Source organism: Salmo trutta, chromosome 1 (genome assembly GCF_901001165.1).
Source record: "Salmo trutta chromosome 1, fSalTru1.1, whole genome shotgun sequence".
Lineage (NCBI taxonomy): Eukaryota > Metazoa > Chordata > Actinopteri > Salmoniformes > Salmonidae > Salmo > Salmo trutta.
The window spans coordinates 25,368,290-25,391,376 of record NC_042957.1 but is presented as its reverse complement, the minus strand read 5'-3'; the positions used below and the strand labels follow the sequence as shown (position 1 = coordinate 25,391,376).

General features: G+C 46.2%; 1 protein-coding gene across 6 annotated transcripts in view; it reads left to right on the top strand.

The window, feature by feature from the left end:
• The window catches only part of enah (ENAH actin regulator), a 131,266-nt gene that overhangs the window by 83,101 nt on the left and 25,078 nt on the right, over nt 1-23,087 (top strand). For 5 of the 6 annotated variants that reach the window (XM_029750320.1, XM_029750306.1, XM_029750339.1 and 2 more), the window contains exon 4: nt 14,583-14,655. In XM_029750320.1, the coding sequence (XP_029606180.1) occupies nt 14,583-14,655 (73 nt within the window). Of the gene's footprint in view, nt 1-6,645; nt 7,147-14,582; nt 14,656-23,087 lie in introns of those variants that run through there. The other variant, XM_029750331.1, reaches the window with a different exon arrangement.

The window sequence follows — 23,087 nt, the reverse complement described above, 5'->3', positions numbered from 1 at the left end:
CAAGTGGATTTGGTGCTATTTCTCAATGAGGGCTGGCTGTTTTGGACAGAGGAAGGAGTGTTTTTGTTGTAGAGAGGCTTGGTAATATGGTTGCAGAGCAGGCTTGGTAGGATGGTTGCAGAGTAGGCTTGGTTATATGGTTGCAGAGCAGGCTTGGTAATATGGTTGCAGAGTAGGCTTGGTAATATGGTTGCAGAGCAGGCTTGGTAGGATGGTTGCAGAGTAGGCTTGGTAATATGGTTGCAGAGCAGGCTTGGTAGGATGGTTGCAGAGCAGGCTTGGTAGGATGGTTGCAGAGTAGGCTTGGTAATATGGTTGCAGAGCAGGCTTGGTAATATGGTTGCAGAGCAGGCTTGGTAGGATGGTTGCAGAGCAGGCTTGGTAGGATGGTTGCAGAGTAGGCTTGGTAGGATGGTTGCAGAGCAGGCTTGGTAGGATGGTTGCAGAGCAGGCTTGGTAGGATGGTTGCAGAGCAGGCTTGGTAGGATGGTTGCAGAGCAGGCTTGGTAGGATGGTTGCAGAGCAGGCTTGGTAGGATGGTTGCAGAGCATGCTTGGTAGGATGGTTGCAGAGCAGGCTTGGTAGGATGGTTGCAGAGCAGGCTTGGTAGGATGGTTGCAGAGCAGGCTTGGTAGGATGGTTGCAGAGCAGGCTTGGTAATATGTTTGCAGAGCAAAACATTGAATACCTGAACATTGAATACCCTAGCTGCTGATAACATTATGTCCCCCTGCCTCTCTCCCTGTTCTTCATCTCTTTGTCCCTGACTAGACCATTTCCTGTTTACCCCAGTGACTTCTAGCCCCTATCTCTCTCTAAGGCTGGATCCTTGGTTCTCACTGCTCTCTAATAGCCTGTGTTAATAACCTGATAGTGATGTGCTTGATTATGGAAATTGTTTTAATGAGGCATTCTCCAGTGGTGTGGGTGTTATCACACTGTCAGAGCCTGGTGCAGCCTGCTGCTGACAGGAGGAGACCCTGGGGGCTGCTGAAACTTTGAAGGAGTCTATAAGGATATCCTCAATGTGTGTGAGAGAGTGGAGATGTTTCTGCCTTCTCCATTTCCCCTGTCTGTCTGTTTGCAACACTGTTTGTAATGTGAGCTGTCTTAACCAAGGACTTTTTGCCTCATCAGGCCCCCCCGGGCTAGGCTTTGGGATACAGAGCGTTTTAGCCTGGCCTTAACAATGCCCTACCAGGCTGACAGAGGGGAGGCGAAGCCCGATTGGACACTTTAATTGGCCCTGCCTCAGTCAAAGTTCCATTGTGTTGAGTAAGCTGTTTACAGCAGCATACTCCAGCACGGGGCTGGGGCTGACTATATGGGGCTACAGCGACCACTGAGGGCTGGAACAGGTTACAGCTGAGGTACAGCAACCCTGTTTGCGAGCAACTTTATTTGAGGACTGTGGTTGAGATATGGATCTGATTCTCTGCTCTTCTCTACCCCCTGTTGGTCGTACATAGAACTGCACCCAGGAGCAGTGACTACTAGAGGGTTTAACACCCCAGTGTTTTCTACAGTATATTCTTATCATCCTAGGTGATGATACTCCTATTCTAATAGGTGTCCCTTTTAGACATGATAAGCCTTCAATGTGAGAATGCTATTCATTGACTACAGCTCAGTGTTCAACACCATAGTACCCTCAAAGCTCATCAATAAGCTAAGGACCCTGGGACTAAACACCTCCCTCTGCAACTGGATCCTGGACTTCCTGACGAGCCGCCCCAGGTGGTAAGGGTAGGTAACAACACATCCACCACGCTGATCCTCAACACAGGGGCCCCCCAGGGGTGCGTGCTCAGTCCCCTCCTGTACTCCCTGCTCACTCATGACTACACGGCCAGGTATGACTCCAACACCACCATTAAGTTTGCCTGATCACCGACAATGACGAGACAGCCTATAGGGTGGAGGTCAGAGAACTTGCAGTGTTGTGCCAGGGCAACAACCTCTCCCTCAATGTGATCAAGACTAAGGAGATGATTGTGGACTACAGAAAAAGGAGGACTGAGCAAGCCCCCATTCTCATCGACGGAGCTGTAGTGGAGCAGGTTGAGAGCTTCCTTGGTGTCCACATCATCAACAAACTAATGGTCCAATCACACCAAGACAGTCGTGAAGAGGGCACGGCAAAACCTATTCCCCCTCAGGAGACTGAAAAGATTTACCTCGACTAACCGGTGCCTCCGCACATTGACTCTGTACCGGTCCCCCCTGTATATAGCCTCGTTATTGTTATTTTACTGCTGCTCTTTGATTACTTGTTATGTTACTTTTATTTCTTATTTGTATTTTTTAAACTGCATTGTTGGTTTCATTGTAAGGTCTACACCTGTTGTATTCGGCACATGTGACTAATACAATTTGATTTGATTAATCCTGCCGCTCCATTGTTCCTCCATATGCTTTTAAATAACATACCCATTAGGTCCCTCAGGTTCTCTGGAACTGGCCTTTTAACTCTCCCAAAGCCTAGGACCAGAAGGCATGGACAGGGAGCCTTTAGTGATTATGCCCCCAGCCTATGGAATAGCCTGCCGGAGAACCTGAGGGCCGAAACTGTGGACATATTTAAAACAGATCTTACAACACATATTTTTAGCTTTGCTTTTCCTTAGGGTGCTTTTTAGTAGTTCAGTTTGTGTCATTCTTTGGTTTTGTACCTTAGGTTTGTTGTCTAGTAAATATCTCAGCATTTATTTTCATTGTTTTTTATTTGTTTTTTCCTGTAAAGCACGTTGCGTTGCAATCTGAAATGAGCTGCATAAATAAAGCTTGATTTGATTAGGAACACTGTCACTGCTGCTTGGGAGGGAGGAGAGAAACAGAGGATGATGGTTGTGATATGAGAACTGAGGATAGATCAACAACATTGTAGTTACTCCATAATATTAACCTAAATGACAGAGTGAAAAGAAGGAAGCCTGTACAGAATAAAAATATTCCAAAACATGCATCCTGTTTGCAACAAGGCACTTAAGTAATACTGCAAAAAATGCTTTTTGTCCTGAATAGAAAGCGTTATGTTTGTGGCAAACACAACACATTACTGAGTACCACTCTTCATATATTAAAGCATAGTGGTGGATGCATCATGTTATGGGTATGCTTGTCATCGGCAAGGACAAGGGATTTTTTTTAGGATAAAAATAAACAGAATAGAGCTGAGCACAGGAAAAATCCTATAGGAAAACCTGGTTCACTCTGATTTCCAACACACTGGGTGATGTATTCACATTTCAGCAGCACAATAACCTAAAACACAAGGCCAAATCTACACTGGAGTTGCTTACCAAGATGACATGAATTGTTCCTGAGTGGCCTATTTAGTTTTGACTTACGAATCTATGGTAAGTCTTGAAAATGGACGTCTAGCAATGATCAACAATCAACTTGACAGAGCTTAAAGAATTTTTTAAATAGTAATGGGCAAGTAATGTACAATCCAGGTGTGCAAAGCCCTTAGAGACTTACCCAGAAAGACTCAGCTGTAATCACCTCCAAAGGAGCTTCTACAAAGCATTGACTCAGGAGTGTGAATACTAGTGTGAATGAGATATTTCTGTATTTCATTTTCAATACATTAGATAAAATATCTAAAAACATGTTTTCACTTTGATTACGGGGTATTGTTTGTAGACGGGTGAGAAGAAAAATAATATTGAATCCATTTTGAATTCAGGCTGTGAAATAAGTCAAGAGGTAATGAATACTTCCTGAAGGCTCTGTATATCCATGGAGTCTCTACGGTCTCTACAGTAGCTTGTCTAATTTTAGCAGAGTGAAATGTGTGCCTTGGAATCACATGGCAGGCAGTCGGCGCTAGGCTGGTTAGTGTGACGCTGACACAGGAGCTGTGTGCTCACCGTGCTGCTACTGTCTGAGACTCAGGCATGTGGGCTTTTCTAAAATGTCTGTTGCCGCCTTCCCTCCCAGTCAGATAACACACTGGACCACTGGGCAGAGAAGGGATGAACTGCTGGAGGTCAGGGTCAGGGAGGTCGGGGGTTAAATGAGATGTTTGCTCTGTATAGGGCCTGTGACAAGGTGGTGTAGCCTGCTGACAGACATGAGTGCATCATCTAACTATGAGCTGTCTGACTGTCTGTGTGGAAATGCTTAAAGACCCACTGCTGTCAAAAACGAGATTCTTCTGTGTTTTTATATATATTTCCACACTGAGGTTGGAATAATACTGTGAAATTGTGAAAAGGATAATGCCATTTTAGTTTAAGAGCTGTTTGAAAAGACTGCCTGTAATGTCTGCCTGTTTTGGTTGGATGTAGACTTGGCCTGCCTGGTGAATTAGTTAATAGGTCAATAAGAAAGAGTTCCAAACCTCTCTGCCAATAACAGCTAGTTTTCAGTTTCCCCCTCCCCATTCAAACCACTCCCAGACAGTCCTAGAAAAAAATCTTGCTTGAACAATTGCTCTTTGCTAAGAAGCTATTTTTGTTTCTTTTTGACCATTTTAATTTAAAACTATTGCAGTAAGGTACTTAATTGTTAGCCAGAAATGATTTGATATCAAGTTAAAAATGGCCGTATTGGACATTTTTTTATGTGGGATTTGGTTTACCCAGAAACCAGCTAGACCACACCTTGGCAGACCTCACCTATTCTCCTTCTCGAGTCCCAGGTGCTGTCAATTGAACCATTGTCAGAACAGGACAGCAACAGCATTGGTGTGTTTTTTTCTCTTCCTCGTTGCCAGGAAGGAATGTGTGTGTGTGTGCACCAGGACAAAGGAGCGATCGGTTACCATCGGAGACAAGGCGGTGTTTGTGGTCTGGTGAGGCCATGTGAAGTTTGGTAATACACGTCAGTCAGGTGACTGATGAGGGGTTAAGTCTGATGGAGGTCTGTGACCCTCCTCCGGTCACACCAAAGCAACCGTCTTCTCCCCATGTCTAGGTCCAACATTAAACCCTAACTTCAAAGCTGGAATCCTTAGAGTGGGATCCACCATACTACTTCAAACAACATTATTTTCCCCCTCGAACATCACTGAACATCATTGAACATCATTGCACACATGATAGAACAGCAGACTATGTACCCCGATTTTCTTTTTTTACCATGAAGCTCATCTCCTCGGTTTAAAAAACAAAACAATAACAAATGCACCTGGGGTAACCAGGGGTGCTGTTTCACCTTATGCAGATCTCAGCTTTAACATGCGTGATCATCCCTATGTATAAAGTCAGAGATGCAGTCTGCTGGTAAATGTTTTGGGCAGTAGCTGACCTTAGTTCTGGGCTGTGACCTGAGGTCACTCTGTGATTGGTCAGTCATGTCCAGTAACCAACCCATAGAAGCCCATACAGACAGACATACAGCCGTCCTCCGTCGGACTCCTCTCTGTTCTCCTAAAATGGGTAAAAGAGGACTGGACTGAAGGGATGGTCAGGCCGCTGGATGCCTGTCGGTGTTGTGGTCTGGCTGTAATCCCCTCCTTTTCATCTGGTTGTGGACAGATTGATATATAGAGAGAAGAGAAAGGAGGCAGTGTGTGCGAGAAAGTGCCATGTAAGGCTACAAAACACAAGTTAGAAGGTGGAGGGACAGTGTTTTTCAGATGTGTATCAGTCAACTCCACAGCTTCTGTTTGGACCTTCGTTTTGACAGACGCCCGTCTGTGCCCTGAGGCAAACAGCTGAACACACACTGACTCTACACAGTGGGGTCCCTCTCTTTATGGGTCCCTGGCCCCCCTAAACCACCACCCCTTGCTGCCCCTGTTCTGCCCTCTACAGCCCTAGCAACACAACCCAGCATGGTGTCAGGGATCAGGGGTAGATTTATCGACGTGTATCTTTGGGGTATTAATACCGTGTTGTGATGGCCTGTTGACAGAGAAGAATACAGAGCGAGTATGCCTGTTACCATGACCTCATCAGTGTGTGAGAACAACACAGGAGCAGGGCTGACTGATAGTCTGTCACGTTGGTCCCGGGTCCCTGTTGTCTCCTTTTGTGTCTGGACCTTGGAGTTGTGTTTTCCTTGGACCGGGGCAAAATTGAAAGTTGTTTAGTATTTTGAACCTTTACAGCCCGTCTCGGTGGCATGTGCAAGTAGTTGAATATTGGAATGTATTTGAAAATACTCAAATGCACTCAAACTCCCATGCATTTAACCCAAGTATTTGAAAATAGTATTTGAAAATACTTTCATGTACAATTTGGTCAAATATTTGTTTTTTACAAATAACCATTCAAATACTCAAATACAAATAAAAGAAGATATAAATATCAAATACTCAAATACACGTATTTATACCCAGGTCTGGGATGTGTTTGTGTGTGTGTGTGTGTGTGTGTGTGTGTGTGTGGCCTACCCTTGCCAGGGACTCTGTCATAGAAACAAGCTGCATTCCTGAGCCAAAAGGAGTTTGTTTTTGCAGCTCCAGGGACTGGCTTTGAGGGTTGCAGATAGACAGAGAAGGGGGGGTGCCGACACCTACCACAGTGTCTCAGGATGTCTGCTGTGTTTGTTTCTTAACTCATACCACCATGTGATCCCCATTGCATCATTCGGCCAGTAGATTTGGAGGTTGGTGTGACGTGACGCCCGACTGCCTGCCACACTTTTTATTGACGAGCTCATGCTCTTTGGCACCAGACTGCCATAGCCCATGCTGCTGTGAGGTTCTCCGCTAGCAGCCAGCCTGCTTCTACTACTACTACTAGTACTACTAGTACTACTAGTACTACTACTACTACTACTACTACTACTACTACTACTACTACTACTACTACTAAAACGGACAGAACAGCTGCCCAGCACAGCCCAGAGAGAGAAACCCCAGCACTGTGCCTACCAGAGACTACAACACTGTACTTATCAGGGAAGGAGACTAGAGAGGGAGAGACCAGACATCAGGAGCAGTGAGAACCAGAGAGCGAGGGCCCTTGGTGTGACCCAGCCAAGGGTTGCTACTGTGCTGTTTGGTGCTCTACTCCCTAAGACTGCGGCCTCCAGCTCTTCTGTGAGGGGGAGAGACTGCTGCTGCTTGGTGTAGGGCTGTAGAGACAGAGGAGGAGAAGGCCTCCCAGGCATCCACAGACATGCCTGCTCCCAGAGTGAGCCGCTTCCAGCCGCAGCAGAAGATCAGTCGCGCTCAGATCATCCTCAGCAGTGAGTAGAGCTGCACTGGTAGGGTGGTGGGTGAAGGGGTTGCAGATTTGGTTGGGTATTGGTGCCATGAGGTGGGGAAGGGTGTTGTATAGTGGGACAGCTGATGGGCGTAATGGGTAGGCCAGTGATGGAGGGGGAGGCTACTAAACTGCCGACAGCATGCTCTGGATCATTGCAGTAGTTGAAGAGTGCCTCTCTTATCAAGTAGTGCTAACACAAGTCTTTATGTAAATTGTATAACATTAATTTGTTATGCTCTATCCGAGGTGTCAGTGAAAACGAGGTGTTAGTTGCCTGTAGTGTAATCTACTCTAAATGCACTGTCCCCATGGGTGATGAACACAGTTCCGCCGGAAGGAACACGAGTCCTCTTATGGTTGGTCACAGATCAGTTGCTCTTTCTCCTGATTGGCTAAGCTGTGTTCCATACTTTGGTGCTCTGTAGCAACAGTAAGCCTCTGGCAGAAGGAGAAAGGGCAAGGAGAGAGAGGGCAGCCTTGACCTCTGCTTCTGTGCTTGGCTGATCTTTGAAAGAAAGAAAAATCACATCAAATTTGTCACTGAGTTTCCAAGCTGCAAAGTCAGAAATGGACAGGCTCTGTCGAGTCCACACAACCAGTACAACCCTCCAGTACTGACAGAACAGATACAGATAGGCATAGTTCTGAGTGCTAGAGTGAAATTCACACACCGTTTCAAAGACTGAATCAGCAGATTGACAAACACGGTGCCTGGCTGCTGCATCTTATACTCATCTCCTCAGCACTGGTGTTCAGTTAGCTCCGTTCAGCTAGCTCGGAGTGTTCAGTGCAAGCTGAGTGTTTTTGGTACAAGGCGTGCCCTGTGGAAAGCTTTGTCTCTAAATGCATGGTTACTAATCAAATTGGGAATGTCCTAACAATGCAAAACAGTCCCATGGGTGCTGAATCTTTTGGGCTGGGGTCTAGTGCTCTGTAGGGGCTGTTAGTTTCCGAGGCTAGGGTCTAGTGCTCTGTAGGGGCTGTTAGTTTCCGAGGCTAGGGTCTAGTGCTCTGTAGGGGCTGTTAGTTTCCGAGGCTAGGGTCTAGTGCTCTGTAGGGGCTGTTAGTTTCCGAGGCTGGGGTCTAGTGCTCTGTAGGGGCTGTTAGTTTCCGAGGCTGGGGTCTAGTGCTCTGTAGGGGCTGTTAGTTTCCGAGGCTGGGTTCTAGTGCTCTGTAGGGGCTGTTAGTTTCCGAGGCTAGGGTCTAGTGCTCTGTAGGGGCTGTTAGTTTCCGAGGCTAGGGTCTAGTGCTCTGTAGGGGCTGTTAGTTCCGAGGCTGGGGTCTAGTGCTCTGTAGGGGCTGTTAGTTCCGAGGATGGGGTCTAGTGCTCTGTAGAGGCTGTTAGTTCCATGCCTAGGGTCTAGAGCTCCGTAGCGGCTGTTTGTTCCGAGGCGTTGGCAGAGCTTCATGATGACCTCATCCACAGGTGCCAGCTGGCCTGGTCTGGGGCTCTATAGCCCCGGTCGCCTCCCATAGCATTGTGGCTGAGCCAGAAATACAATGTTTACCTTCTCCTATGGAGGAAGGGGACCTGCGCTGCGTCCACTTATGGCCGTAGTGTTTCCAAGCAGAGCGGCTTTTATTAGGTGATGTTACGTCAGACCTGAGCTGAGGCATCCAGCCACCTGAGCTGGCCTGGTGTCGGGTGCTGCGTCTGTGTCAGTGGCCCTCCCTGGGGTAATGGAGATGGCAAGCTCTGCTGCTGACATCCCTGCTAAGGACAGGGGGGAGGGGGAGTAGAGGGGAGAGGTCACTGTCCTACCGTCACCTAGACCCCCTGTCTCCCCCTCTGCCCCAGAATAAGACCCCACCTTGGAAAGGTGCCAGGGTTTGTGGGTAGTGTATATTGCCTGTCCCGTCCTTACATTTGTCTACATGTCTGTACTGTATGTCTGTCTTCCTATGGGAGACGGGAATGGTTGCACTGCAGTCATTAATATTCTATCACAGGCCGCCTGCCGTCGCAGACAGCTGGACTCCTCTAAAGTTGTTTTTGTAACCGTAAAGGAAGATGTTCTGACATGCAGCACCTAACATCATCCATCACAACTGCTGAACCTGATTGGCACCCCAAACTACAGTGAAACTCTTATAGCCTAGGGATAGTGAGCCTGGGGAGTCAGGAGGGCCAATCATCTGTAGCCTGATGACTCTTCGTTTTTCTCCAAGCGCCCACACACGGTACATCTGTCACCCTGTTAACAGTAGCAGGACACCATTTCACAAATGGGGAAGCCATTGTTTAGACACTGCATGTTTGTGAGTGTTAAAGCTGCGAGACTCTCCTGACTCCTCTGGGGGGATTCATTTGCGGGTTGCACGCAGTGTTACAGCAGTAGTGTTGGGGTTGAAGTAATGAGACAGGCAGCTAGAAGGTGTTAATGTCACTCTGGGAAAGTGATGGAACACTTGGGGATGCATTACGTCTCTGTTGTTGACACATATAATTGGCTTACATCTGTAAGGTGAGACTAAGAGAATCAGCTGATGTTTTGGTGGAGATGAAGACTTGTTTTGGTCCTCTTGTTGTTACTTAGATTATTGATTGGTGCAATTAGATTAATTGGAAATGAGCAGAAGCTTCTCAACACATTATACTATAATGACTTACTACTGGTCACTAGAGAAAAGGACTAATGCTTCAACATGTATTTGCCGCTCTGATTCCAAAGCACACTGAACAGTAAACAATATTAACAGTCCACATTTCTAGTAGTATATTGGACCAGAAAATGCATGTGGAGTGGAATGATAATTGTTCGTTTTGCCAAGTCATGTGTAATTTCACTCTGAGTGCCTCCTGCCTTGGGCCTGTCAGCAGAATGTAGAGGACTGTGGGTAATTAGACTGGGCCTGTGGTCTCTCAGGTCAGTGGGGAGCCAGCCTCCCATCTCTCAACATGATTGATCAATAACCATTACCCGAGATGGCCTCCCAAAAAGTAATTTTGGCTCACCTTAAGTACATCTGTCATAATTTCCTCTCCAACTTTTTCCTGGTCCTCTTCATCAGCACTATGTATAGGGCTCTACCTGATCCTCTTCATCAGGTGTATGTATGGGCTCTACCTGATCCTCTTCATCAGGTGTATGTATGGGCTCTACCTGGTCCTCTTCATCAGCACTATATATAGGGCTCTACCTGGTCCTCTTCATCAGCACTATGTATAGGGCTCTACCTGATCCTCTTCATCAGGTGTATGTATGGGCTCTACCTGGTCCTCTTCATCAGCACTATATATAGGGCTCTACCTGCTCCTCTTCATCGGCAGTATGTATGGGCTCTACCTGGTCCTCTTCATCAGCAGTATGACTGGGTCATGATGACTTATCCCCACAGAGCCCCATCACACAGGTCCCAGGTCAGCAGTCCAGGGAACAGACCGAGGCAGTGATTTACGTCTTCCTGACCCAGAAACAGTGAAGTAGGAATAGAGAGACACTACAGGGGCTGGAACACAACATGGCTGTTTCACAGAAAGAGGACAACCTCCGAGACCACCCTCATCTCCTCCTCTCTTCCTTTCATCTCCTCTGTAGATCTGTGTGATGTAACAGGGAGGACACCAACACATGTCATTAATTAGAAAAGAACACATTAGAAGAGAGCCCATCAGGCTGTTTGTACAATACCTTCATGGTCCGGTGCAGTGTGATCAAAGGAAAGCTCTGGTTTCTTGTTTGTAGCTGTTTCTCTAGTATACAACACTCTTCTTACTTTGTGTGCCACTTTCTGTGTCTCTGTTTCCATTTCTCTATGTCTTCCCTCTGGGTTTTTGAGTTGGTTTGTCTCTAGAATTGATACACACACGGTGTGATGAGGTGAAGGGCGCGGGGGGGGACAGTTCTCTCCCCTTCGCCCATGAATAATTGATCAAGACCAGGAAGTGCGCCGCGCGGACCAACCGGAGCGTGGGACCACATCCTGTAAATACCTCCCTCTCTCTCTCTCCCCCTCTCTCGCTCTCTCTCTCTCTCTCTCTCTCTCTCTCTCTCTCTCTCTCTCTCTCTCTTCCCTGCCTGTCTGCTGTGTGTCTTATTGACCTGAGCATCCGCGTAGCCCTGGCTCCAGGCGTGGCGTACTGTTAGTAGCAGCTCGGGGCGCTGTGTGTGTCCAGAAACATGGTGCTCTATCTGAGCTCCCAGGACTCTGCAGATGGGGTGGCTGCCAGCGGAGCCATGATGCCTGGGACTGAGTTTGGGACTGGATCTGGGGTTTTAGTTGGTACTGGGTCTATGGCTATGGTTAAGACTAGGTCCAGGGCTGTGGTCGGAGCACCTAAAGACTGCCTGGATGATGGACTGTGGCACTATATCTGCTGTCAGAAGAGACCTGCAGTCTCCCTGCCATCATGTAGGTGTGATGATGCTCTCTCTGTTCCCTGGCTCAATGGGACTTCTCCTACTGTTACACTGGATTTGTGTGTGTGTGTGTGTTTGTGTGCACGTTTGTTTTGTGAGGTATACCTCAGTTTTTGTGGTCCTAGGCCTTTTGAAAAAGCGATCTTACCATTTGTAGGTTTCTCAGTCCAGTGACACATTCTCGGGCATTAATCAGAGATTCATGTATGGTCTGTATTTCAGTAACGGGGAAGTCTTGATTAAACATTGGTAATTTAACTGTGGATGTACTGTTGTCGGACTTTATCCATAGACAATGCTGTTAGAATGGATTGTAAAGCCATGCAGCAGAAGTATTTCAGTCCCAGTATGGGATCTAATGATGTGAGAGGATTTAAAAGAGGAAAACTCAGTGCCTATCTTTACAGAGACTAAGTGCTGTTGGGTGCTGGCCAACCGGGAGTGCTTTTGTCTTACCTGGCTCTGAATACTCTGAATACGGCTACAGAAGCGTTTTAGGCACAGATCCACCCATGTCTGGGGGGGTTACATAGAGGGGTAGGAAGGTGGTGAAGCCTGTTGGTTCCATTTTGTGGAGTGAGTTGTTGACTGTAATGTACACAGACACACACACACACACACACACACACACACACACACACACACACACACACACACACACACACACACACACACACACACACACACACACACAGGCAGAGACACACACACACACAGGCAGAGACACACACACACAGGCAGAGACACACACACACACAGACACACACACACACCGTGGCTGTGTTGATGGAGGGTGCGGTCATCCTGGACTCATGGGCTGTGCCAACATATAAAAAGAAGCAGGACTGACGGTAATACAGTAATGCTGTGGACAGAGGATGGAGCAAACCTCACCCACACTACCCTGCCTGATGCTATCTGCTCCAGATGGCTAGCTACTAACCTAATACTGCTTGATTTAGTGGTTGGAAAAGGAAACTGCTTTATTATTAGGTTTGGGTGATTCGTTCCACAACATAAATCTAGACATTATAGATGAGAGCTGGAGTTTCTTTACTGTTCAGTGCTGGTGTACATGAAGAAAACACATTTCCCCATGTAGCTACTTATTGTTTCTCATTACATAACGGGATTATCTGAATGCATTGCTCCTAGTTCCATGTCCAAAATTAATTTAGCTCAATTTCTAACTCTCTGCAAGGGGAGTGGCCCTTTCACAACACTGTTATTGTCCAGACAGACACCCCATCTCAGGCCTGCTGCGAGTCATGCTCTGGGTGACTGGTGTTGTTTACACTGGGATCTATGAGAAACTACTTTATCATCGGCCAGGAGACCGTTTCTCCTGTGTTTACAACTCTGCTGTTTGGTGAGAGTGACCACAGCGCTGAGACTGTCCGTCACACATTTCATTTCCCCTCTCGTTATAACAGGCCTGGGATCAGTTTCTGACCATTTCCCTGCTCACACAGAGCACCACTGGCAGTCATTGTGCTGCAGCCATCATTACCCAGACACTGGAAAAGATTATTATAGAGTGAGTGGTATCTCTCGCTGTCTTCAATCTCTTCCTCTCAAACCCATTGCCACTGTTTCCTGCTGTTTAGGTTGTGTAGGCGAAGAAAACAGACAGAAAATGTCAGCTCAGCTCAGCTCCATCACATAATTGTCTATACTCTGTACCTCCATACCTGGTAAACAGGTCCCCTCTGGGCTCCAAGGGCCCCCCCATCACCTGTTGAATGCTGCACTGATCCAGAGGCCCATGCCAAAAGAGGCCAGGCTGGGTCTAAATGAGCCTTTTAAAGGATCCGTTTTCTTTTTGTATGACCAAATCTCTATTTTTGATGTAAATAGCATGTTACTGAAGGGTCCAGACACCTTTTTTGTGATTTCACTTGTTTTTGATCAACTTACCCCAAACAGCGAATCACTTCCTCAGTATGGGAGCCCTGAAAAAAACACACCAACAAAGGCTCCAAAAACACCCAAATACGGTGTAGTGATGCAGGTCTTTAGACGTTGTACACATGAAAGTACACATGAAATTGTCATTCCGAACTTTATCCACAACATTATATCCCATTTTGTAGCAGTTCATAGGTGGTATATGCTTGTTCAGCAGATCGGCTTGTTGCTGAGGAGTGTAGAGGCCTGTAGCTGGTGGTTGTGGTGGACTGTCACTAGCAGGTCCGGTGTAGGGACAGAAGGTTATATATGAGTCACTGCTGCCAAACCTTTCCAGATAAAATCCTTATTCTTCCCTCAGATCTGAAGCCCTCCCTCTACTCCTCGTTGTCCCTCTCTCCGTCTGTCTGGAACAGCATATCAATGTATCACTGCTCGACACAGACACTAGTCAGACAGAATACTGACAGCCTCTGAAGATTCTTCTCTTTTGGGCATCCAAGCCCACTTCCATCTATACTCTCTTAGTCTGGCCATCACCGTAGAGGCTTTTCACCTATCAAACGTAGGCTTCAGTGAATCACTTAAAACCCCTTTAGCATGGATACCTTTTGTCAACAACAATATATATTTGGTCCCTGACACGTGGAGCTCTCTCACTGATTGATTGTGTGTTTGTGTTTTCTTTTGATGGCCTTGTCTCTACAATCCCCAGTTAATCAATGGTTTTGTCACTCCATGACCCTTTGGCAGCGGTCCAGTGCCGTCAGTGGATATGATTGCTGATTGGTTAGAGTACCTTTGAGAGAAGGCTGACGGACAGCTCTGGGAGTGGATCAGACATTAGGTCACAACCCAGCCGGCCGACAGTAAATTATGCTTAAAAGGATCGGTCTGGCCTGAAAAGGAGAAGGAAAGAGAGTTTAGGAGGAGGTAATTGAAGTGCGGTTTGGGTTTGATGTATCCTGATTTTGAAAGAAATGAAAGTCTCAAACTTTGAAAGAAATACTGAGAAACGACTTGGTGGAAAAGAAATCAGACTACATTGACGTCAATGTTTAGGAGTTGAGATTTGAGTCAAAAGCGACGAGTCCAGAGGCCGTTTTCTCCGAGCAGATGTATGACCATCTCTGTGTTCTCTCTACAGGCCCCACGTTGCCAAGACAGAGCCCCCAGGTTCAGAATGGACCTTCGCCAGAGGACCTGGAGATGCAGAGAAGGTAAGATCTAGGCCTACAACACCACTGAACACAAGAACACTAAACACAACACTATTCCTTAGCCCAGTGACGTTACACACACTTCTGAGTAGAATTCCCTGTTTGAGTTCAGTGTTTCAATCAAATATGAGCCAATCGGACAGTTTCCCTGCTCGACAGTGCCTGCTTGCCTAAATATACTTTAGAGTTGATATGGACGGTTTTGGTCTATTGATCCCAAAGCATGTCATCTCTCCAGCCTCGCCACTCCCTCAGTCCCCTCCCATATTAACCAGGCAGGCGGTGGAGACTTTGGTTGCCTGCAGGCGGTGTTCTCTAACATTTTTATTAAACATTTTACCTTTTACTTAACTAGGCAAGTCAGTTAAGAACAAATTCTTATTTACAATGATGGCCTACACCGGCCAAACCCGGACGACGCTGGTCCAATTGTGCACCGCCCTATGGGACTACCAAACACGGCCGTTAGTGATACAGCCTGGATTCGAACCAGGGTGTCTGTAGTGACACCTCTAGCACTGAGATGCAGTGTCTTAGACCGCTGCGACACTCGGGAGCCCAACATTCTTGTACCGGGAGAGGCTGATGGTTGCCAGTTTGTGTTCAGGCACAGCGGCAGACAACCCTGGAGTAGAGTAAAGCAGGTCTGGGTGGGAGGGTGGGGGGGCTGTGACTAGCAGGATGTAGCAAACAGGCACCACATCAGTGTGTCCGGTGGAATCACAAAACACTTATCCCCTGCTGAGTACAATGGTAAACTTACAGCACAAGGTTAGGAGCTGGCTTAACTCTTTCTGTGTGTGTGTGTGTGTGTGTGTGTGTGTGTGTGTGTGTGTGTGTGTGTGTGTGTGTGTGTGTGTGTGTGTGTGTGCGTGTGCGTGTGTGTGTGTGTGTGAGAGAGCGAGGATCTGAAATGGACTGATACTCAGAGGCCTTCTTAATGAAAAGCTATTCTACAGCGAGCCCCTATCACTCTTAGGAGACCTCGGCTAAGGCTTTCTCTCCACTTCTAAAAACCCATTGCTCTAAATCCTCTGAGCCTCCCTCCTGCTACACGCATGCACACTCCCTGACAGGTAGTATAGGGGGAGAGTGTGTGTGTGTGATGGTTGTAGTGTAAGCGGCTGGTGGTGGTCAAGGTGCTGTACTGTACTGTGTTATGAATGATGAATGGAGTTCTAAATCCTGGTATGGCAGCAGGCAGCAGTATATATTGTCTGCATCTCAGACTGTAAAGGAATTGCAATGATTTGAAGTTAAGATGGAGAGACAAGGTTCTCATTATGGTAACTGGTTCTGTGTGAGTCAGGAACGTTTCAATCCCAGACACCCTGCCCATGGGATTTTTAATTTAACAGTTTTACAGTCAAAAGATAAATCATCCATGACATTTTTTGGTTAAACGGCCTAGATTTGGTTTCTTATGGACAATTAACTGTGAAGATTGTTCAGTGAGTAAGAAAGAATTTGGAGATTCTGTGTGTTTGCGTACGTCTGTTTGCGTGCGTGTGTCAGTCCGGTCGGTGTGTATCTGGCCTTTTTTTGTCTCTTTGTGGTACTTCCTGTCCCCTAATGAAACCTGCCACCATCGTCCAATGATTTATGACTCCGCCAACACATACACTTTTAATGAAATGAATCATCTTGTTTCAGCAGGCTCACTGAGACACCAAGGCATGAGGCTCAAAGTGCTGTAAGGCCACTTGGTAATTTAGTTGGCAACAGTTTATTGGTAGCGACTGCCTTGGGAATATGTCATTGTGGTATATTGTATGTTTGAAAAACCTCTCATCATTCATACCCATCCATGTTAGACTCAGATGAGGTTACATAGAGTATATCGATCTCTGGTTCATATCCTGTACTTAATCAGTTTAATGGCCTTGTTCTTAGTGTTACACAGGTGTGCGTGGGTGTGTGCGAGTTTGTACTGGAGAATAAATTCATGAAGTGATTTGTTTATGTTGGAGCCTCGTAAAGTCGACCTGGCCCGCTCTCTGCCATCTGAAAGTCGTGAACTTGTTTCCTGACATGGATTTGATATTAACCCTGTCATTAACAAGCTGGATTATTGCTCCATGCTAACATGGATTTGATATTAACCCTGTCATTAACAAGCTGGATTATTGCTCCATGCTAACATGGATTTGATATTAACCCTGTCATTAACAAGCTGGATTATTGCTCCATGCTAACATGGATTTGATATTAACCCTGTCATTAACAAGCTGGATTATTGCTCCATGCTAACATGGATTTGATATTAACCCTGTCATTAACAAGCTGGATTATTGCTCCATGCTAACATGCGGCGCACACACACAGGGAGGGGGGTTTGAGAGGTGGGTGGCCTGGTCCTAATAGGCTTGTTGTGTGATTACCTTGTCTAAAATACTTACAGTATACATTCAGACATATGCCTCAGGGGGAAAACATTTTCACCTTTTTCTCCCTGTAAAGAATGTCCCTGGACCGTTCTGAATGTTCCCTGGCTGGTGCATGACCTCATACAAAGACATACCCAACATAGCAATGTGTCCGTCTGTGCCATAGTGCCCTACTCTAGTGTTAGAGGAAGCATTCCTTTACTGTGAGTAGTAGGACGACTCCTTGTAAGGATATCTGACCCGGTCTTTGTTGCTCTTCCAGAAACACAAAAGGCCTGAATGTGTTCAAAGGAGTTCTTTTAGTGTGTGTAATGGATCTGGCCCTGAGCCTCCCCCTCATTCTGACTCTTCTGTTCTGTTCCGGCCCTCGTCTATATTTAGCTGTTGCAGTCAATGTAACTGGCCTGGGTGCTTAATGCCTGATGTCATCCCTGTGACGCAAACTCACAATCCTGCCCGACCAACCCTGGAGAGATGGAGTGGAGGGGGATGGAGGGGGATGATTACTACACCCTCGCAGGCTCACACACTCATCCGTACTCTCTCAAAAACACGCACGTGCAGAAACACCTCCACACAAGGATGCAAGCACGCATTGGTGAACACGCGTGAGCACACACACACACACACACACACACACACGCAAACACTTATATTTCCATTGAGAGGTCTGTTTACTATCAGGGGACAGACTAGTACTTCCAGCCCGACCCTGAAAGTGTTTTATTTTTACTAACAATTTTGTTGGTCTATAATTCCGCCTTAGATTTATCCTGAAGGTCAGGCATGCCTAACCGTGAGCTCACACTCTAATCTTTAGTGATAGGTGTATTTTAAAGGTCACTGTTGTTTTCTTCCCTTTTATAAATAACCCCAATGATTAAATGACTGTCTGTTCATAGTAGCTTTCCAATACACCCGTCCATCATCGAGCCTTGTCGTGGAATAGCCTAACACCACCAGGGTTAAGAACTGTTCTGTGGTCAGTGCTGGTGACCCTTCAGTAATGCAGAGGTCCAGTTTGGTCGTGTTCCAGAGCTGATCTCTGCTCTGTGTGTCTCTGCTCTGTCTACAGTTGAAACTAGTACTGTCTGCAACACTACACCTGGCTGCTTCCTCTCTGCTTGGAATATCTTGACTCCGCCAGGACAGCGGAGTCAATCACCACCTTCCGGAGACACCTGAAACACCACCTCTTTAAGGAATACCTGGGATAGGATAAAGTAATCCTTCTACCCCCCCCCCCCCCCCCCCCGAAAGATTTAGATGCACTATTGTAAAGCGGTTGTTCCACTGGATATCTTAAGGTGATTTGTAAGTCGCTCTGGATAAGAGCGTCTGCTAAATGACTTAAATGTAAATTTAAATGTAGTGGCGTGGACTCAGCCAAACGGCTCTCTCACTACTCAGCTATGGCCTCAGGGCAGCACAGGGTATCCCAGGGATCAGTGTGTGTGATTGAGTGTACAAAACATTAGGACCACTTTCCTAATATTAAGCTGCACCCCCTTTTGCCCTCAGAACATTCTCAATTTGTCAGGGCATGGACTCTACAAGATGTCGAAAGCGGTCCACAGGGGTGCTGGCCCATGTTGACTCCAATGCTTCGCACAGTTGTGTTAAGTTGGCTGGATGTCCTTTGGATGGTGGACCATTCTTGGGAAAACTGTTGAGCTTGAAAAGCCCAGCAGCGTTGCAGATCATGACACACTCAAACCGGTGCGCCTGGCTCCTACCCTGTTCAAAGTCACTTAACTATTTTGTCTTGCCCGTTCACCCTCTGAATTGCACACATGCCCAATCCATGTCTCAATTGTCTCAAGGCTTAAAAATCCTTCTTTAACCGGTCTCCTCCCCTTCATCTACATCAATAAGGGATCATAGCTTTCACCTGGATTCACCTGGTCAGTCTATGTCGTGGAAAGAGCAGGTGTTCCTAATATTTTGTACACAGTGTATGTGTGTGAGGGGAAAGAGCAATAATGTTGAAACCCCGTTTACAGTACATCCAACAATGACACACAATTCTTGAATGACCACATGAAATCAGCCCTAGTTGTTTGTATATCCATCTATTCAATCCATTCTGTGCTCTGTCATGCATTGCTATGTCTACTCTGACTATTTCTGTCATTTGTTTTTTACCACACAATAAATAAATATTTAGTTTACTCTCCTCGGGTCAGAATGTTGCTGGTTGTGGTTTCCAGAGGATTACACTGGCAAAGACGTGGATTTTGTTGTTTTTCTCATTACCCCCAATCTTAAATCCTAGTCCCTCTGAAGACACCACAGACACCACAGCCATGGGAAGACTGTTAGACGCCTCTCTAAACGTACCCGAGATTCCCAGTATGAACCTACCGTTAGATAAAAAATACATGAGGTGGAATAATGGGGTATATAAATAACTGGTGTGAAGCAATAGCAGGTTGGCTGTAAGTGCTGAGACAAAAGGCTGATATCCTTCATACTGATGCAGGGAGATTGGAAATTGAGGAGCATTTCTTTGCTGCTTGACATTGAGATCACACAGTAATAGTGGTGGAGGGAGAGCACCAAACACCTGCAGCTGTGGCAGACTAAACTCTGAGTGTACAAAACATTAGGAACACCGTCCTAATATTTAGTTGTATCCCCTTTTGCTCTCAGAATAGCCTCAATTCGTCGCGGCATGGACTCTACAAGGTGTCAAACGTTCCACAGGGATGCTGGCCCATGTTGACTCCAATGCTTCCCACAGTTGTTTCAAGTTGGGTGTCCTTTGGGTGGTGGACCATTCTTGATACACACAGGAAACTGTTGAGTGTGAAAAACCCAGAAGCGTTGCAGTTTTTGACAGACTCAAACCGGTGTGCCTGGCACCTACTACCATACGCCGTTCAAAGGCACTTACTGTGCATTCGGAAAGTATTCAGACCCCTTGACTTTTTCCACAATTTACAGCCTTATTCTAAAATGGATTAAATTGTTGTTTCCCGTCATCAATCTACACACAATACCCCATAATGACAAAGTAAAACCTGTTGTTTAAAAATAATGGGCAAATGTATAAAAAAAACATTTACTTAAGTATTCAGACCCTTTACTCAGTACTTTGTTGAAGTACCTTTGGCAGCGATTACAGCCTTGAGTCTTCTTGGGTATGGAGCTACAAGCTTGGCAAACCTGTATTTGGGGAGTTTCACCCATTCTTCTCTGCAGATCCTCTCAAGCTCTGTCAGGTTGGATGGGGAGCGTCATTGCACAGCTATTTTCAGGTCTCTCCAGAGATGTTTGATCAGGTTCAAGTCTGGTCTCTGGCTGGGCCACTCAAGGACATTCAGAGACTTGTCCCGAAGTCACTCCTGCATTGTCTTGGCTGTGTGCTTAGGGTTGTTGTCCTGTTGGAAGGTGAACCTTCGCCCCAGTCGGAGGTCCTGAGCACTCTGGAGCAGGTTTTCATAAAGGATCTCTCTGCTCCGTTCGTCTTTCCCTCGATCCTGACTAGTCTCCCAGTCCCTGCCGCTGAAAAACATCCCCACAGCATGATACTGCCACCAACATGCTTCAACATAGGGATGGTGCCAGGTTTCCTCCAGATGTGATGCTTGGCATTAAAGCCTTTTGGCAAACTCCAAGTGGGCTGTCACGTGCCTTTTACCGAGAAGTGGCTTCAGTCTGGCCACTCTACCATAAAAGCCTGATTGGTGGAGTGCTGCAGAGATGGCTGTCCTTCTGGAAGGTTCCCCCATCTCCACAGAGGAATTCTGGAGCTCTGTCCGAGTGACTATCGGGTTCTTGGTCACCTCCCTGGCCAAGGCCCTTCTCCCTCGATTGCTCAGTTTGGCCAGGCGGCCAGCTCTAGGAAGAGTCTTGGTGGTTCCAAACTTCTTCCATTTATGAATGATGGAGGCCACTGTGTTTTGGGGGACCTTCAGTGCTGTAGACATTTGTTTGGTACCCTTCCCCAGATCTCTGCCTCTACACAATCCTGTCTCGAAGCACTACAGAAAATGCCTTCGACCTCATGGCTTGGTTTTTGCTCTTACATGCACTGTCAACTGTGGGATCTTATATAGACAGGTGTGTGCCTTTCCAAATCATGTCCAATTAATTGAATTTACTACAGGTGGACTCCGATCAAGTTGTAGAAACATCTCAAGGATGGTCAATGGAAACAGGATGCACCTGAGCTCAATTTCACGTCTCATAACAAAGGGTCTGAATATTTATGTGAATAAGGTATTTCTTTTTTTTCTTTTTACTACATTTGCAAAAATGTCTAAAAACCTGTTTTCGCTTTGTGATTATGGGGTATTGTGTGTAGATTGATGAGGGGAATTTAAAAAATATCTATTTTTAGAATAAGACTGGAACGTAACAAAATGTAAAAGTCAAGGGGTCTGAATACTTTCTGAACACACTGTAAGTATTTACACACTGTAAGTATTTACTCTTGCCCATTCACCCTATGAATGGCACACACACACAATCCATGTCTCAATTGTCTCCAGACTTAAAAATCATTCTTTAACCGGTCTCCTCCCCTTCATCTACACTGATTGAAGTGGATTTAACAAGTGACATCAATAAGGGATCATAGCTTTCACCTGGATTCACCTGGTCAGTCCATGTTCCTAATGTTTTGTACACTCTGTATGTATTTGTGTTCTGCTAGTGTCCAACACACAAATTCTCCTCCTTGACTAGTGTTCTGTTCTGGTCTCCTGCACTTGGCTAGGGGGACACGTGGTAGTGACTGTGAGCTGTAGATTTGGACTGAGTCCTTTATAGAGTAGCTCCATATGGACTAACTGGGCATCAGTCCACACAGACAAAACTGTTCAGGCCTCTGAGCCAATGAGGAAAGCTGCTCTGACTGACTGGACGGTGGGCTTTCCAGGCTTTGTGATTCTGCAGCTTTGCTTTCCTTGGCTGTCGGAATCAAGGATAACAGCATCACACTGTTGCTATACCCAAAACTTGGACTGTTTGCAATTTGTTTTGCTTACTCGTCAATGCAGAATTTTCTATATTTTTGAAAAGGATGTTCTGTAACTGCATACCATGTTGCATAACATCTAACATGTTGCCTAACAGCTCTGTCTTGCCCCAACCTTGGTTCAAATTTAGTCTTCATTTCTATTCTGCCCTCGTCCTGAGGTATTCATACTGTCAAGTCGTCCGTCCCCCCCCCCCTGTCCCCCCCCACCCCGCACACAGTTCTGACTGGTTTCCTACTGTGTAAATAAGTCATCTGTCAAACACATTCAAGTGATTCTTTTTTTCTTGTAAAATAGAGCCCAAGCTTTTCTTTTTTCTTTTTTTTGTTGTCAATAGTAGTAAGTTGGAAAACGTTCGGATTCAGGCCGTGTTCCGCCTACACTCCCTTAGCAACTGTTCCCCAGGCAACGCATGTCAGGAACTGAGACGCCAGTAAATGGATCAGCAAGGTTTTTCACATCTTTGAAGCCTTCATTCCCTTAAGTGGGAGAGAGGCAAAGTCCGAGACAAATCCAGCCCTTTCCCACTTGGCTCGTTGTGTATGTTGGTCTCCTGTGAGAAAGTGAGGGAAATTCTGTGTTTGTGTGTTGACATGCGGTGAGGCATCCTTTGATCATTTCTCATCTGGTTCCATTCTTCAATAGGACCTGCAGGGAGCTGCCTTCTCTCTCAGCAAGACCGGGATGTTTTGTTAATTCTCCATTTTGGCCCACTATGATGATACATTGTATTGTTAATTCTCCATTTTGGCCCACTATGATGATACATTTTATTGTTCAACAGTATGAGAGATATATAGTTGTCTTATCCCAAAAAGCTTCTATATTGGAATGTAAAGAACCTGGTCGTTCAGCTAATGGGTACAGTATACACTAGTACTCAAACTGACATCCCTGTTTTCTTTATGATCCCTCATCTGAGAAGGCTGATGACCTTACTGCTTCCGAATATCCATGTTTAACTCAAAGAGAACATTGCTCCAATTTATCGCTGTCCCCTAGGCGAATGGTAGTCAGTCCGCCCGTCTCAGCTTCTCCGTCTTAACTCCCCTCCGTCTCC